The 18,826-nt window shown below is 34.7% G+C and overlaps 2 protein-coding genes across 3 annotated transcripts in view; both read right to left on the bottom strand.

Moving 5' to 3' along the window:
- The window catches only part of LOC105230283 (serine-rich adhesin for platelets), a 41,144-nt gene extending 36,337 nt beyond the window's left edge, over positions 1–4,807 (bottom strand). For both annotated transcript variants that reach the window (XM_011210972.4, XM_011210973.4), the window contains exon 1: positions 4,311–4,807. In XM_011210972.4, coding sequence (XP_011209274.2) covers positions 4,311–4,507 — 197 coding nt within the window. In that variant the 5' untranslated portion in view covers positions 4,508–4,807. The remainder of the gene's footprint in view (positions 1–4,310) is intronic.
- The window catches only part of LOC105230290 (uncharacterized), a 237,065-nt gene that overhangs the window by 2,566 nt on the left and 215,673 nt on the right, over positions 1–18,826 (bottom strand). The gene's annotated exons all lie outside the window — the stretch shown is intronic.

Below are 18,826 nucleotides of genomic sequence, written 5' to 3'. Positions count from 1 at the left end.
TTCATGAATACGAAAATAAACGACCATAAAGTGATAAATATTATAAAAATATAATAGATCCATGGTAGTAGAGGCAGTGTCAAGATATTTAAACATTCACAGTGAGGCTTCGAATATCAGAGTGATGTTTCTATATATAAATAGAGTAAGTATTATTCTAAACCGTTTACACGAAATATTTTTTTTTTAAGAAATTGTTGCAGCTTTTAGTCACTTTTAAGGTTAGTTTTTTATGGGAGTCATAGTTAGATGCAAATAAGTAATGATTTGGATCATCTTATTTCCCAATAATATGATTTTATATTTGTAATAATTGAAGATTGTTTAAAACAATTGCAATCTTTGATAGGTACCTTCGCTCATATACGGTATGTACGCACAAGATCGGGCTACATGTAAATAAGCCTGCTCTGGTGTTATAACGGTTTCAGAAGTACCAACTCAAAACAAAAACAGCAGCTACCCTAGTATGCAAAACTTAAATCGGTATGGTTACTTGAGAGTTTTCTTTAAACATTTTGGCCTTAAGGACGATGACAAGGAAGTTTTCTTGAAATATGCGCAAAAGGTGCAAATGAAAGCCAAGAGGCGTTGAAGTTCTTCAGAGGTCTGAAGAAAATACACAAATACAGACGTCAGTGAAACGCAAGGAAGGCGTAAAATAAAATAAAAAATGAGCGTGATAATAAATGAGTTAATAATAAACAAAACGACCTTTTGAGTGACCACTGCTGTGCAAATAACTCAAAAATATTTCAAACTTTTAACAGGTAAGCGGACCACCGATGGACGCCATAAGGTACATATGTATGTACATACGTACATATATATGTATTTATGTTATGTGTCTAAAACAGCCGTTTGCAAATAATTTGTTACGTTTTTATTCTTCTCTGTATGGGTAAGAATTATTCTTTAGATTTTCAACATCATTTGTTTATTATTAATTTCTTTAGTATTATATTTTCTGGTTTGATATGGGTTGGCCTTTTTTCTCAACAACGTTGATCGTCCTATGGCGTCGCTAATTTTTTTACATGCAAAATTAATTGCGTTAATTTCAGGAATGTGTTTTTTCTACTTTCATTTTTATTTTTTTCCTGAAAGTTATGTGTATGTGAAGCACTCAGGAATTTTAATAAATTACCTTTTGTTACGGTTGGAAAAAATGTTGCCGACTTTATTTTTTCTGTCCACTGGCAAAGGAAAAAACGGCGGACATGCATATTGAAATTGTTTTAACAATTATCGATAAAAGTCTGGTTTCGTCGAACTCATAAAATGGTTAGGCGATGAGGATTTGCTAAAAAAAAATCAGGCGTGTAAATTGAATTCCCACAAGCCGCATGTGAAGGTATTTCACTAGCCGTGAAAAATTGTACCTTCCACATTGAACGGTTAAGTAAACATTGTAATGATGGAATGTGTGAAAAAATGTAGTAGCCAACGTCATACCATTGTTGAAAGTCGTAAAGGACACTTGAGTCGAAGGCCAATAGGCTGGTGTGTGCAAGTGTGCACAAGCTTTCCATAAGAGTATCGTAGAAAGAACATATGAAATGATGAGTAGAGCACTCGCTCTCATCCGCACAATGTGTTCGCTGATGAACCACAAACTTTGAGATTTGCATAACTTGGAGTTTGAGTTCTTATTTTTTCAGATGTTGCTGGAATTTCGTATTACAAACAATTGTTCACATACTGTGTATGTATGTATATGTCAGAAATAGCAAAATGAAAAATGTGACTACTACTCATAGATATGTTGTTGTAAAAGAAAGAGTTACTGCTGAGTGGACAGCTTACTTTACATTAACCCATCTCCGTTTCAATTTGAACCCAATCTACAGCATGTGGCGCTCATTTGCTGGAAAATTGAGTTGAGTAACTCATGCAAAATCCACGATTTGGAGTTGTAGAGAAGCTGCAGACATTTATCCTGCGGTCAAGATGCTTGCAGTCTGTTAGTTCTAAAAAAAAGATTCAAAAAAAAATATTGGCAATATTGTGTCTAGGACATACAGAGATGGCATGTCTTTCGGTTAAACATTGTTATTTTGTATTCTTTTGCTTGTATTCTAACAATTTTTTACAACCGTAGTTAATTGTGGTTTTGTCTTAATCGCCAGCAATGCGGGAAATTTGAAGCTTGTTGTGTTAGCAAGATGAATTAAGTTGCCTAAAGCTAAATGTCTCCTATGATTCAGTCCACAAAAGAACATTAGGAGGTTGAAAGTAACAATTTGCCAAATTCTCTAACATTTGCGTACATACATACATACATTTACCATACATGTTACATGCGAAGGTGGCCCACAGTTAATATTATTACACATACACTGCTGTTACTATTACAAATCATTTGGTTTGGAAACAAATCGACACGTTTTTGCCATTTTCAATATACAATATTTCTTTTACAACAGCTGCTACATTGAAAAGCTATAACACTGTGGCTCCAAACGAAAGATGCATCGTTATGACTGGCGTTACATATGATGGGCAACACATGTGGCCAAACAAAAAATAGAACTCATACACCTATGTACATATAAAACACAACAACAATTTGCCTACTTAAGAGCGCATAAAAGCAAATATTCAAGCTGTATTTTATGTGCTGTTAAAATTTTCTTAAAAAAAATGAAAACGAGATGGGAAAGAGCTTGTACGTAAGTGTTGTGCATGGGCTGAGGAAATCTCAACAGCCACTTAAAAAAATTGTTGAGGTGGCATTTTTGCCGCAACAGCAAGGATATACGCGAAAACAGAGAGAATGTTGAATATCGCATGCTTTTAATATCAGTTATGTTATTATGATGACACCGAGCAGTCACATGGGTTTGGGGTAAAAAGGAATTCGGCTCCCACTAGACATTGCAGCTTGTAAAAAATTCTCAAAATACAATATGCAGTGAAACCTCGCACAACGGGACACTGACGGATCCACAACTTCTGTACGCTTATGGGAGTGGATGAATATTAATTTCACTAAAACATATACACACACTTAATTAAATAATGTTACATAGTTCATTTCGTATTACAAATTGTATTATTCGTAATTTATGCTTGATTCCGTATTATAAAATTTCCAAATTATTGGCGTGCTGGAATGCAGTAACGCTGTCAATAATTACTTTTTTTTAATGAAAATCAAAAAGAATAAAAAATTCCGCGTCCGGTCATGAGAGTGTTCGGTGGTAGTGTGGCATTTGTTCTGAAAACTCAACTTAAAACTTGGGTCCTGAATTTTTGTCCGGTTAAGAGAGGTGTCTGCTTATTGTAGGAGTCCCCAAGTAGAGGTTTCACTGTAAATGTTTTGGCTTGGATTGCATAAAATAAGTCCTTTGGATTTATTAAGGTGGTGGGGGTGAAGTTAAATTCTGCCCCATAATCTAAGTATAGTGTTGGGAAAATAACATACTTTAAATGGTGTTGATGGTTTCTCATTATGAAATTTCTTCGTATATGTGCTTGTGTGCATACGAATTTATGTTGTCAACAATTTTAGATTTTTTTCGATCGGTGTGCACATAAGGATGTCGTGTATGGGCTTGTGTGCAAGAAATTGCTCATTTGGAAAACAAAAAGTGACAAAATAGTGAAAGAAGTCTAAAAAAATTTGGGTTAATTCATTTTCTAAATAAAGTCAAATGCATAAAAATGCTGTTATATATATTTTTTTTTTTAATCGCGGCGGAAGGTATTGGCGAGCAGTGAAGATTTCTAAGCGAAGGAAAAATGTTTAACGCGTTGTTGGATCGACCGATTCCACCAAAAATTCTTATGTTCCCAATGAAATACTGACACATCCAAAGCTTGATTTCCTATTAGCTCATATCCATATAACGCAATAGCCATCGTATCTTAAAATTAATACCATTCCACTCATATTCAGAGATTTATATACATACATACATACATATGTACATATGTATACACACACATACATATATTTTTATCAATATTTGCTCGATGAGATTTAATAATCTTCCAGAGAAAGAAATATTCACTGAATTAATGAAATAAAGAAGTCCTTAATTATTTTAAATAAAATCTTAATACAGGAATATAACTATTATGGGATACAAAGAGGCAACAAGTAATTAATAGCTACCAGCAAATAATTTGCCCCAGACAATAATTTTTTTATCAAGTGTCTATTGTGACTACAATCATTTAATGGGTAAAATGCAAAGCGATAAAAATCTGATTAGACAAACGTAAACAGCTGCTTTAGGTTTTCAAAGAAAAAAATCACTTAATTCTAATATGCAATCATATTAATAATAAACATTACTACTTACTCGTTTGACCCAACCGATTGATTAGAGACATCACTCCCAATGACATTAGAGCCATTCCCACCGCTGTTGTTATTAAAGCGCGCGCTGCCTCCATAATTGTTGCCGGTAGAGCCTTCATTGTCCGGTGCACTATTATTTGCATTGCCGGAATTATGTTTTGCTTTATTTGTTATGGGTTGCAATTTGGGTGTATCCATTTTAATAACTATGAGTTAATTAATTAACCAAAACACTTTATCAGTAAACTTATTTGTGATTGTTCGCTTTTATCGACCAACTTGTTTACTTGACTCTGTCCACAATGGCATCATTCATCGTTTTCACAACACAGGCACTTTGATACCGTTTCAATGAAAGGAAAATATTGTTTGCGTCATTTTAACAATTTATGTTTCAATTATTTTCAAGATATCATTAATTTCAAAACAAATTAAACTATATTATTCTGCAAAGAGTAAGATTACGCACATTTTACTTTAGCTATGTGATGAGAGCAGTCAGCTGATGGCATACAAGTGATGCCATACGCAAACACATATTAATGAAAAGAATGTTTTGTGTTTTTAAGCTGCTTATTCATACAAATACAATAAAGAAATTATATAAAAGTATATAAAATTATAGATTAGACCTAATTTATTAAAAGTATAATACACAGTAGATGGTGGTGCGCATGGATTATTAAATAATGATGTAATAATACAGCAAATAAGCTGTGGTGGCAACACTAGTGTTATTGTGGAAGTAAATTGGAGCAGTTTGAATGGCGATGGATAGTAAAAATTGCAGTGGAAACGGTAAAAGACGCGGTAAAAATTATGATTTTCAATCGAATTCTTTGGCAAATTTAAATAGCTTTTTTGTTTTCAAATATGTGATTTAATAATATTAATGTAATGTAAATATCTCGATTAAAGGTTAAGCTAAGCGCGAGTGTTGAAAAAAAGTGATTGTGCAAAATGTGCAGTGTTTTAAATGAAAATTGTATTGAGTTTCTTGTGAAGACGTATGCGTGCTTATTTATAAGGAAATGAATTCAAAGCGGAAATCACGAGTAAATATCGTAAGGTAAGTGAGGATCGAAATTTTAATACTAGACTGAAAGTAGCGTTTAATAAAATGAACATGCATGTATAATATTTCTCAATGATTGATAATGTTTGCATCCAGAGCTGCAGAGAAGCCTTTTTATTAGCCTCCGCTTACCAATACACATACAAATTTCCAGTGACAAGTTCGTTACTGAATTGCGCAAATAAAAAACTTATCTTTGTATTGATGCTACAAAAACAGCAAAAGAGCACATATCCGGCATTCCACTACAAATGTGATGGAAAATCACAACCGGTGGGTGTTTGAGAAGCAACGCTGGCGTCACATAGCAAATGCACCAACTGCCGCTGCGTACATTTTAAATTTCCATAATTATATGCATCAGCAGGTTGGTACAAAAGCACAATAACAGACTAAACAAATGGCGCAATGACTTCCATCAAAAGTTTCTGTGCAATGCGTTGTAGCGCACCGCCTGTATGTAGGTGTGAGAGAGGTTGTTGATATTTGGGTGGTAAAGGTGCAGAAAATGTGGAAAACAAAGCCGTAATGAAACGCGAAAAATGTGTAAAGCATCAGCAGGCGCCGAGATAACCAAAAGAAAACAATAAAAATTGTTTGTGCAGAAAGAAAGAAAATTGTATTTTTTCACTAGAGTAAACCCGAGGACGGAGTGCAAATATTGACAGCTTTAAATTATGATAAGAAGGAATAAATAATAAAAAAACGAATAAGACAATTGCGTAAATTAATTGCGTGCATAAAAAGCAGAAACAAAATAAAATAGATGTTGTAATATAGGAAAGTAGATGTGTATACGGTTGCATTCTGCAAGAAAGACTCTCGCTGGATTGTATTGTTAGGATTGGTTATACTAAATTATTACACGGGAAAGAAGGCTAATGCTTTAATGGAAGCTATGTAAGCAGAAATTTCAGAACTTGTGCTCTAATATATGCTATGTTTTTTGTTTTCTAAGTTCTAGAAAATTATAATTATTGTTATACATATATACGAGTATTATATATATATATTTTTTTTTTTTATTTTAGTTTATGTTTTTTCTAAGTATCTAATGTTTCTACGATGAAGGTAATGGCACACCGTATCCAATCGTTTGAAATTTCCACTTGGCTGACTTATTGCTGTGGCCACAATTGCGACCCAAACGTAATTATTTTCATTAACATTAGCACCCTTTGGCGGTGAAAACAAAAGAAAAGTTCATTTAAACTTCAAAAAAGAGACTTTTTTAGTGTGAATGTTTCCCACCATAAAACGTTAATTTACGGGCAATTTTAAACGTTGCATTTTAACAGCATGGGGAATGGTATAACGGTAAATCGTCAGTCAGTGTATGCCAACTCAGTTTATTACTTTGTTGTTAGCTAGTCACTAAGGATTAAGGCACAAAGTGTTAGTAAGTGCAGTCGTGAGCGTAGTTGAGTGGGATTAACGTTTTGTAGGCGTTTTAATTCCTCGGGATTATCATTGTTTCGTAGAACTAACAAACAATTGGCGGACCACCGTGACAGGAAGTGCTGGTATTGCCTGAGTGGTTGAGCGCTTTATCAGTGCTTGTTAATCGCAGGAAAATTGAAAATGTGGAAACAAAAAGCAATTGAATGCGAAGTATGTGTTTTAAAAACTAATATTAAGAATATTAAGCAGAAGAGTGGAAAGTTAACATTTACATATATATATACATATATTCAATTTTGTTTTACTACTACATTGTATTTTCAATTTTGGCAAATTTCGTTTTCAACTATAACAAACTCACGCTCAACCTCCTTCTTTCCCACAGCCTTGCGCATACTCATATCGTTAAAATCACGGTTGCATTTAAGTAAAATATTTAATTATTCATAACACCAACTTGTTCTGCCGTTTATGCGCAAGTTTTGCTCCTTCCTCACTTGCCTTGCCTTGCAGTGAACCAATTTGGCTACCGAGTATTGCCGCCAGAATAATAGCGCTCAGTTATGAACATAAAATACAAACATAGCATCGACGCGTTTGTACCTTCTCGCATGGAAACCTGAACAGCCAGCATATACATATATTCTCGCTTAAATGCTTGTTGTCGCTTGCCATTGTTCCTGTCGTAAAATCATGTTTTCTTATCGTAACCCCACGTTTTTAACCTCGCAACACGTCATCCGCGCGATTCAACGCCTAAATGCCATAAACGACGGTTTGAATTATAGTGGCGTAGGTTAAATGTCTCAATTCCAGTGCATAAACTACACACAATCCTTTTGTTTCTTAGCCACTTTTACCCCAAGCAAAGATTGACATATCATGGCACGACTGATGAGCGCGTGGCTTGCCAAAATATGCACAGAAGAGCCGCAGTGTTTGTAGAGAATTCGCGTGATTTGGTTTTCAGGATGGAGTAATGCACAGTGTCATCAGAGAGCTGGTAAAAATATTATTTATGATATAATATGAGTGAGACACTTCTGAGATTTTTTTTAATTTTCTGACCAACTCAATAGCTTATACTAATGTCCTCTTTTCATTAAGAACCAAGACTATACTTAAACATATTTCGTTTCTTGGATCTTTGGTTAAGCTCTCTTCTTTCTTATTGAATTAACTTATAACCCCTTATTTGATCAGAGCAAATTATAGAGTTTTACACGCAAATATATTGGGTATTTTTTCTATGGATTTCAAAAACTACTTAACAGTCAAAACTTTGAAGAAATTTGACATAAGCTTTCAAGAAAGAGTAGCGATTTGGACCTAATTTGTTTTTACACAGAATATTCAGAAGATAACTAAATATACCCTTAGATACTTTCGAAATCCACACTTATTTCATTTTTAAAGAGCTGTAGATAGCCGCCAAAAATATTTATGACTAAAATGTTAATATTATTCTTTCAATCGAAATATTTAAATAACTAAACATTATAGCAAACTTGTCGCCTGTTTTATTATTTTTCATTACAAGCCAACATCACACGCTTCCATCGGGTTCGCGCTTGTTCCTTAAATATATAGAAACTTTTAGTTTTCTTCGCTAAATGTTGGCTGTCTGCGTGGTCTCCACCCTCACCATTTCTACACTCATTCATTTGGCTGTTTTCTTGGAGCCACCTCGGCCACCTTACAGCTTCCACTTTCTCCCGATTGCCTGTGTTTTCTTATAATTAAGCCCTTTGTATATACTTTTTGGCAAAATATCACAGCCGCTTCTGTTTGTTTATGCATCTTGTTGGCTGGGTATGCGCATATATGCATTTGTGTGTGTGTGTGTTGTGTGGAACGCACTAAATGCCTTTGGCCATAATTCGGAAATTAGCGTCAAAATTGCTAAACAATGTGGCTGCCGTCGTTTGCACTTTTAACTTGTTCATTTCTTCTTCGGTTGTAGTTGGAGTTGTAATTTCTAAGACATTGTATGATTTGAGTTTTGGCATTTGCTTATTCTGCAAGTTTGTGGTAAAGTTATTTGCCACTCGAATTTACAGCTAATTCAATTTTAATGCCTGATTTGTTATTAATTGAAATTGCCAGCCGATTGTGGACGTCTTATTTATACTCGTGCAGACGAAAAGTCGGAAGAATGGAAATTAAATGACTCATTGTGTCGGCTATTTAAAAGTTTACGCAATTATTAAATAGTTTTTACGAAAAACTTACGAAAGTATTGTTCAAAAACCTTAAGTAAGGAAAAATAGAATAGAGTCGATTATAAACGTTTATTGTTTAGATTATATTAAACAGCCATACTAATGAGTATTCAGCTTAAATGCTTAGAAACTCTGATTTTAAAACATATTGGGGCTTAAGGGGGTATTCTACCCTAGAAATCAGTTTTTTGAATTTTATTTAAAAAAAAACCAAAAATATTTTTACTGTATTTTTATTGATATCTTAAGAATACAGAAAAAAAATTTACAAAAAAATATTAAAAATTAAAATAATTAGAGGGGGGAGAGACAGGTGTAAAAAAATGGCGCATCCTAGTGACATTGATCCTGACTCTCCTGGTGGTCTGAAAAAAAATCAAAAGAAATTCTTAATCAGTAAGGATGCTGTTATAGTCCCTACCTTTTTTGAAAAATGGCGACTTCCAGAAAATAAAATTATATAAAGAAGGTTCATACAAAATTTCAAGTAAATCGGTTGTATAGAACTTGAGATAATGTGGAAAAAAGTAAATTCCAGAAAAACGTGTTTAAAAAGTGAGTCTACCTACCTACCGGGCTAGGTACTGAGAGCTCTTAAAAAAATCCTTTGGAGGATATGTTCTTAAGGTTCTAAACTTTAAATATATGAAAAAAAATCGAATTTTTCAAAATTCTCGAGTAGAATACCTCCTTAACCATAGTAATGAAGTTAATTGAAACATAGTCTCTTTTACTTTACTAGGAACACCGGAACACTTTCACTATTGTACATAAAAAACTGTGTGGAACAACTTGTATCGTCTTACAAAAGTCTAAGTTCGGCTGTAAGTTATCATCTTTATCTCAATTTAATGGCCTTTAAGTTAAACCAAGAATGGGAAATAAGTAAGTTTTTATAAAAACAAGGAGTAACTCTAGGAACCTGATTATTTGAGAGATCTTATTCAAACTTAAAGACAACATTGCTTACCCTCGGTTTATAATAAGTAATGAAAACATACAGCTAATGCCACCTTTGTTTCCATATAACGGTAATATTTAAAACCATTAAAAGCTAAGATAAAATCACCTATACTCCTCACATAATTAAATTCCAATCAATTATCGATTTGAATGGTTATCCCGTATAAATCGAGATATTCGGTTAGTGCTCGTATGTACAAAAGGTTTTGCTTATAAAATATGTAATGTGCTCTGACTTCAAAAATGAAAGAAATCTGTTAATAACTCCGGCTAGCCTGAATCCTTAAAATGCCACTGTCTAGTTCGTTTTAGAATATGTAGGATCTGATCAAATTTGACCCGGACTGCCAAAAAAAAAAAAAAACACGACACACGTCGTTTTCTTTTTCAAAAGATCCAGTAGAGGGATGACAAGGCTTAATTCTACTATCCAGTTGTTATAAGCCATCATCAGATTTTGATTTTTCGGGTTCCGGCTCAGTTTTGTTACTAGTGGTGTTCGAATTGATGACTGAAGGGTCCTCAGCTGCGTTGTCAAGCATCTCGTTTGCGACCTCTACTCAACATCGTGTTTGCTAAAGTTTCAGGTCTTTAGGTACGAGTCTAGCGTTGATACGGTTGATAAAGTATTTTTCAAAATGTGGTAAGTCGATCCATAAGAGATGTTGAGATCTTTTCCTCTCTCTCTCTCTCTCTCTCTGATGCCAATACAACAGGTTTCAAGCATTATTCAGTAACTTTTTCGATGTTATCGACAGAGATGGATGAACCACTCGCATGAGGCAAGTTTTCAATGTATTCATGACATTCACTGATTGTTCTGTACCACTCAAATATTTGTGTTTCTGAGTGGTAAAGACCCCAAACATTTGTGCAACACAAAATTTCAAACAAACTCGTTGTTAAATCTTTTTATGACAAAAATCGTCAGTCAAACAGTTCGCTCCTTTAACTAACTGCTGCTACACATTAGTAATTGACATAGAGCGATCAAACTTCACACGAACATAAAAAAAGAGTGTACTAATCTGGGAACAAAAGTATTTATCGATTCGGCGCGCAGGGTAAATGATCCAGTCCGGGTCGAATTTCATAAGATGATGTATTTATTCTATTATTCCATGAACTCTTTATATTCTAAAAACTTCCAAGAGTACAATTTAGTATTAAGTTTCTCGTTAACTTAGATAAAATCTACCGGTTCTCCTTTTTTTTATACAAGTAAAGGCTCGTAGTCATTTTCAAAATCCCTTTTTATCTGCTTGTATCTACATGTATATTACACTTCTAAAGCACATATGAATGTTATGTTATTATTGCTATAATTATTTTATCTCAAGAAATTTGCTACCCTTGTCCTTAATGAAGACATTAACCTGCTGATATCAATTTATGTCAACGTAAATATTTAATTTTATATACAAGCATACTTTTATACATATGTATATATTTGTACTGCGTCTCATCAAAATCGAGGCAAGAAAGTACCCTCATAGAAAGTGAAATCTGCGCCAATGTTGCCTAGAAGTAGCCGCCCTACTAAAGCGTCAGAGGATAGGACAGTACTTAATAATAGTTTAAGCGCTCATGATAGCATTGATTTAATTTATTCCAGCCATGTCACACATTCCACTAAATTAGCTTGACTACCAATGCTGCAGGACGAAGGGAGGCGGCACAGAAAGGAGTACATGTGAAGGGATGCTTCTGGCAATTACCACTTGACTCCTTGAAACATGTGTCAGCGAATCTTAAATGGAGCTTATGAAACTATTAAGCATAACATATGCGGGTCGCAAGCATACGTTTATTAATATATTTGTGTTGTATGTATGTATGAGGGTATGTATTTATAGGTTTGGTTAGGTGTATTTGCGAGTTGATAATGCCTTGAGACAACTGCAGACATGCAAAGATAAACAGACGAATTTCCAAACATTCGTACATATGTGAGCGTATAAACACATACATATGTATGTATATACATACATACGTGTATAATATTTTCGATAGTTGACCGTAAAGGGACCATTTAGTAATTAGTTTTTACATAGCAAAGGCAGTCGAGTAAGTGACTACGCCTGCAGACTAACAAGTCAGACCCAAAAACATGCTGCCATTTTCAAGTTATGAGGGACATTTGTCTTTTGTAGAGGCAACAAAACACATAAACATGCAAACAAACTAACATTTTGCGTTATGAATAATTTAGTTTGTTGTACGTGCAGCGTTTTGTCGCTTGTTATCGCGCCGTAAGGACTTGCCGCTTGTCCGAAATCAGTGACACTATCCTTAGGTAACAATACTATGTTCTGCTTTTGATAACAGAGGACAGTTCGAAAAATCAGTGATTTAGAATTGATGGTTTAACAGGTCAATCGAAAAGTTCCCGAAAAATCGTTTTTTTATTCTTCATAGTTCCCTTCAAAAGTGATATACAGATTATAGCAAACCTGCAACTTTTCGATACCGTTTTGGTAGTCAATAAAAAAATATTTCATACGTATTCCAAAATACAGACGTCATAACCTTGCCAGCCGACTGTTGCATTTTTCCTTGATTTACATCGGGTTCATTGTGTGCTGTTCACTCGGGTGATTGTCGATTGGACTTCGGATTGAAATGATGGAGGCATGTTTCTTTCATTGTCTAATATCGATGCAAAAACTCGAGTTTATTACGTTTGAACATCTCCAAACACTGGTCGGATTCATCAACTCGTTGTTATTTTTGATCAAAAGTGAGCTCGCACGGCACCCAATTGACACAGAGCTTTCTCATACTAAAATATTCGTTAGTGATATGATTTACACATTCAGTTGATATCCTTTAGTACCTGATCTTAAAGAGAAGTTTGAGATAAATATCAGCTTACTCCCCAAAAGCAGGTCAGTCATGAAGGCAGTCATTCTTTCTACAAATTTCTACTGTGAATACATTTAGGTACTGTTATATATTGTCACTGCTTTGTCATACGGATGGCTATAATTTCTTACATTCCTTTCAAAATTCTCTATTTATAAAAATTCTGGATTAAAAGACATTATTTGAGTCATTAAAATTACATTTTATACAATATTACTGATTTATCTAACTAACTGTACATCATATGTAGTATAAATTCTTAATTGTTTGTATTTCTCCGTGCAAACCGCAAAAACAACAATAACAACAATCTTAAAACCTGTTTTTGCCTAACCACAACACGTTCGCCCGCCCACAGCTTTCAGGCGTTCAAGGTCTCTTTCAGTCTCTCGCTCGGAATGAGTCAACCAAAGTTAATAATGTCGTTAAGATGTTGGTATAATTTGAAAATAAATTGTTAAATTAAGATTTTCTCAAACCAGTGTACCAAAATAGACAGCAGCAAAAACAACTTTCCTGTTTGGTTCACACGTTTCATGCGGTCGGTCTGCATACGCGCGGTATGAATGATGATGGTATTTCCTTATGCGCTCTGTGCGGTATCTTCTTCTTGCTGTTTTGTTTTTCTAACTAGCAAAATTAATGTTAATTGCGTTAGCCACATTTGTGCGGTATACAATGCAACATTTGCATAATTTTGTTAACAATAAAATTGTAATTAAACTTGGTCATCTATGCGTACAATATGAGTACGACTAATATCCAGCACGCTCTCTCTCTCTCAGTCTCTACTTTTGCAACATATTCTGCCATCTAATTTTCTACGTGATTTTATGTTTTTTCTTTTTCACGTAGTTATTATAACTTCTTGTTAAAATTATACTTATTATTGTTGGCAAAAAGGTGGCCAAGCTTTGTCGTTGCTCGACGGCGGCTTAACTTTAATTAAGCGACAAGTTCATTTTCTTGTCCTTTCTCTAGTCTTCGCCGCCGTTTATGGACATTTCACTTGATATTCGTAATTTTCAAAGGCTTTACTTTGATTGTTAGCTATGTATTTCCGGCACCACTGGTGCTTATGGTAGAAATGAGTAAATGCGTACAATACTTTGCACTAAGTTGAGTGCCCATCTTTATTTCAAATTGGAGATAGTGAGAAAGAAATGCAAATTTTATTATGTTTTGTTATAATCGGACTATATCACGACCCCTATCATGACGTCGTTTGTCTCAAAGCGTGAACTTCTATGTCCTCCAGCTTTTCCTCTATTAGTACAGCACAACCAAGCTGATGGTCAGGTGAGGAGAAATGGGATCACATTATGTAATCCAAACTTAATCTCAAGATTTAGGCATAAAATTGAGCACAAATAGTCTTCAATATATGCCAGTTATCATTTTAAAATGCTGGAAATCGGACTCTATATTTCGTGGTCCCAGATACCGAATATCAAAAAATTTGTGAGATATCTTAATGAAACTAACTGGACAGCTTCTTCTGATAGTAGCAATAATAAATAAATACTGAACATCTTGGCTAGATCAAGTCGTACGTATGGACGAAAACACTACAGCTCTGAATGTATTCGACGCAGGACTCGCTGGGGGAAGCAGTGGAAGTTTGGAGTCTCCAATTGGCGCCACGTTGCGAAAAGAAAAAATGACTGGCGCGCTGTTATTAAGTCGGCTATAATCGCGTAAGTGGTGTCTACGTCAGTAAAGAAGAAGAAGTTTTGTTATCTTTGTTAGGTTATATCTCAGGTATGAGTTAAATCTGACAATAAATTGACTTTTTGGTATTAATTCAGCTCTAGGGCTATCTATCATAGGCTTGGCTTAAATGCAAATAATAACTATGACCGAACAAACATTAATATTTTTTATATTTTACTTACGAATTCTAAGGATAGCTTTTGATGTTCGATTAATATGAGGCTTCATAATACGTTTGTTTACCGACGAACTTTTCTTTTCTCGGCATTTCATTGAATTTTTCTGCATATTTACTTCTAAAAGAGGTTTAAAAAAAATGCCAAAGCTTTTAGGCAATCTTAAATGCTTCATTTCAGCAAACAAACCATTCATAATTATATTGACTAATGTATATAGATAAATTACAACAACAACACCGGTAGACACCAAGAAATTATGTCTGCTAAGCGATTGCTGGGTATTTTTCCTTGTGTTTGCCAAAAGGACTTACAAAACAATTGGCGTCTTATGAGTGTCGCTTGAAAGTCAGTAATAGATGACCTCATATTTTTTGTGGCCATAAAGGATATACTAACAAAACACATACCTACATAGCACACGCATGTTACGCACAAGTGCCAGCATGTGTCCGTGTCTGTGACATTGAAGGAAAAGTTTGATTTTTTATTGTTGAAAGCATAAAAAGCCAAAAGACAAACACACTCGAGTCATAAAAAGATGCCGCAAGGCAAACAAAGCGAAACGAAGCGAAGAAATCTGAATCCGTACCATTGAAAACATACACAATAGTAACAAGGGAGACAAGCGTGACAAGAGAAACCTTGAAAGGGAAGGAGAAAGCCAACTTATAAGAACATAAAGATCAAATGTCAATACGGTAAGCAAAATTACGTTGCAGGCAAAGTCAAAACCTAATTCGATGGTATGGAAAATCGAACGACAACAATAACAACAAAATAGCCAACAACTGAAACAGAAGTTTGTTTGCCCAAACGGAGCTGAGTGTCGACTGCAGCGGGCGCAGTGGCGGTAGCTATGGTCTAACAAAACAATGGCAAATTCTAAACGTTGTCATAAAAATAGAAATATGAGCAACTTAACTATTAAGCTACGATGTAACGGTATGGGGTCATCCATAAAAATGGCATATAAATTTAGGTGAGGACGTAAGGTTTGCCTTTTTACGCTTTAAATAAGCGCATTTCTCAGCGCTCGTGCTGCTCAGGCTTCCAAGCTGTTCTTTCTTCTTAAAATATTGGTTTAATGTTTACGAGCAAGAAATTGTTTTTAACGACTTACACACACACGCTACGAATTTAGTTCGTGGCGACGTGTGTGGAAAATTATATATGGGGTTAATAAAATTAGACCGTTATTAATTTATACAGGTTCTATAGTATTTATAGTGAGTGCTTGGAGTTAGCTATTAAGGAGGACATTTTGTTGTCATTTAAGAAAGTGTTATACTATATGTAATGCAATGCAAATTCATATAAAGTTTTGACCACGCTTACTAGTCTTAATCTTTTCCTAAAGGTGTAAGGAAGTCTCAAGTAGCCCGTCTAGAAGCAATCGCCCTAAAAGACTTTTTTTTCTAACACAATGCTTATTTCAATAGTCAATAAATCTGAAGGAAAAATTTAAGACCAATGTGCTAAGAGGACTGTGGGGTATTTGAGGTGTTCTAATTACCAATTTGAGTTAAAAAATTTGTGGTTTGACTCCTACAGCCCCTGACAACAACACAAAAAATCTTAAGTTTTGGGAAATTTTTACTATCATTTTCGGTTTAAGCTACTCAAATTAGCAAGAAATAGCTTTTAACATTACAGTAGCAAAAGGACTGAAAACTAGTGTTATCATCGCTATATGGGGAGTCATTAACGATAACAGTATACCCTTGTTCATACGAATATACATTATCGTCGGATAAAGTTAATCTAAACTAAATTTGAAATCCAGTGATCCAACGAAGATGTCGGTAATGATTTGGAAACAAGCCGATTTTTTCGCTACTGACGTCGAATTCAGCCAGTCGGTACCGGCTTTTACGGTGATTCTGTTTGAAGATAATTTTTTTGAAAGATATATGCGGTATACGCAATTAGTTTCATAATCCAACGACCTGAAGGAAGAATTTTTAATTACGGGTTAAATTTTCATGAGTTATAAATAATTATCTAGGCAGGAAAGTCCGAATTATTAGATATATTGTACATATAAAATGACGAATAAAAATAGTTAGAAAACCCGCTTCAGTTAATCACAATAATTGCTCATCTCAAAGTATAAAGAAGCAGATAAACTTACCTACATGTATACTGTACTTATATAGAAATTTACATATACTTTTTAATATGTCACTGATTACCGAAGTAAATGTTGATAAAGCGATCCCTTTTTATTGTTCTTTTAGCGAGTATGTTGCAAATTCAATATTTGCCAACAATTTTACATTTTACGCCCAACCAAATTGAGGAAAAAAATGACGACATATGACGAAAGCTGGACAATAAAATATTGAAGCATAAAAAAAATCAGAAAAAAACCAGAGAAAAACTCAAGCTTATGACCATTGCATAACGCGCGGCTATACCTTTGTGTAGTATGACTGCTGCATGCCACATTAACGTACGTAGTTCCGAGTAGCAAGCAAGTTGGTGGACAAATGTCTGTGCTGGCAGCATGCTGAAGTTATACTCTATGTGAATGCAAAATTTTTTAAGTAAACAAAAGTTAAAAGCAATGGGCGCACAACAGTTTTTCAGTATGCCATTACACGCAAGTGTATGTGTGCCTGTGTACGGGTATTTGTTTACTGTCACATTGTTGCTTTGAAGGTTAAGAAGGATTGGTGTGCGGGCGTTGTTGTTGAGTTGGCAAAATTTACTCATATGAAATGCATTCATTCGTACAATTTAAGCAGATTTTTTTTTGTACAATTCCACGCTCGGCGTATTGCCTTGCGTTTCAATTTTTTCTTCTCATTGCTGTTTGGTGCCTTGTTGCTGTTAATAACGTGTCCTTTTGTTAAACGAATCGTGCAAATGCGGGCATCACTCGTTCGGACGCTGGTTACTCATACGCCATGTCGCACACGAAGCGAGCGTCATTTATTGTTGGTCTTGCTGCGAGTCCTGACAATACAATTGTTGTTTTTGGTTTAACAAACTGTTTCACTTGGCGCCAATGCTGCAATTACTGTAATACAATAAATTACTTTCTGCCGAAGTCATTCGAAATTGTTTAATATATTGGCGGCGTTGCCAAACATAAATTATCGAAAATTATCTCCCACATAAAAGTCTCAAATTCGGTATAAAAATCACAGCAAATCGTTGTGCAAAAATTATCATCAACATTTTGTGTGGCAATCAAAATTAGTGCCACTATAAAGACAATGACTGTGGGTGTCGGACGCCCAGTGCACACAAATCCTTTATTTTTACTAAGACACGAGAATTCCCGTTTCTCCAGCTAGATTGCTTGCGCTGCTGTGTGTCATTACCGCAACGAAATCACTAAGAAAGCATAAAAATTATGTTGACGGCCAACGGCATTCCTTTTTTGCCTGTTGCCTCGTCTACTCTTCTACTCCTCCCTGCAACTCTCCTCCATTCTCTTCCGAGCTAGATTTTTGTTTAGCTTCCTTGTTTATTTGCTTGAAACTTAAATTGGTGAAAGTTTTGGCAATTTTGTCAAAACTTACCGTACGCCGCCGCAGGAAATTCGAAACCGTTTACAACAATGGAAAAAAGTAAAAATTAAAACAACCAGAAATGATAATTAGCATTGAAAGGGATGTGGTCAAAGCGAACAATATTGCACTAAAGACAGTCTTCAACGTTTTAAAATTTTTAAATAATAAGAATTCCAAAGCTTCAAAGTTTTAAAGAGAACCTTTACAGGAAAAAGTCTTTTTTAAGAGAAATTAAATTCATTTATAATATATGTAAAGGGTGTTTTTTTAAGAGCTTGATAACTTTTTTTAAAAAAAAACGCATAAAATTTGCAAAATCTCATCGGTTCTTTATTTGAAACGTTAGATTGGTTCATGACATTTACTTTTTGAAGATAATTTCATTTAAATGTTGACCGCGGCTGCGTCTTAGGTGGTCCATTCGGAAAGTCCAATTTTGGGCAACTTTTTCGAGCATTTCGGCCGGAATAGCCCGAATTTCTTCGGAAATGTTGTCTTCCAAAGCTGGAATAGTTGCTGGCTTATTTCTGTAGACTTTAGACTTGACGTAGCCCCACAAAAAATAGTCTAAAGGCGTT

This window comes from Bactrocera dorsalis, chromosome 2 (assembly GCF_023373825.1).
Source record: "Bactrocera dorsalis isolate Fly_Bdor chromosome 2, ASM2337382v1, whole genome shotgun sequence".
Lineage (NCBI taxonomy): Eukaryota > Metazoa > Arthropoda > Insecta > Diptera > Tephritidae > Bactrocera > Bactrocera dorsalis.
The sequence above is the reverse complement of the archived record's forward strand: the minus strand, read 5'-3'. Positions and strand labels throughout refer to the sequence as shown.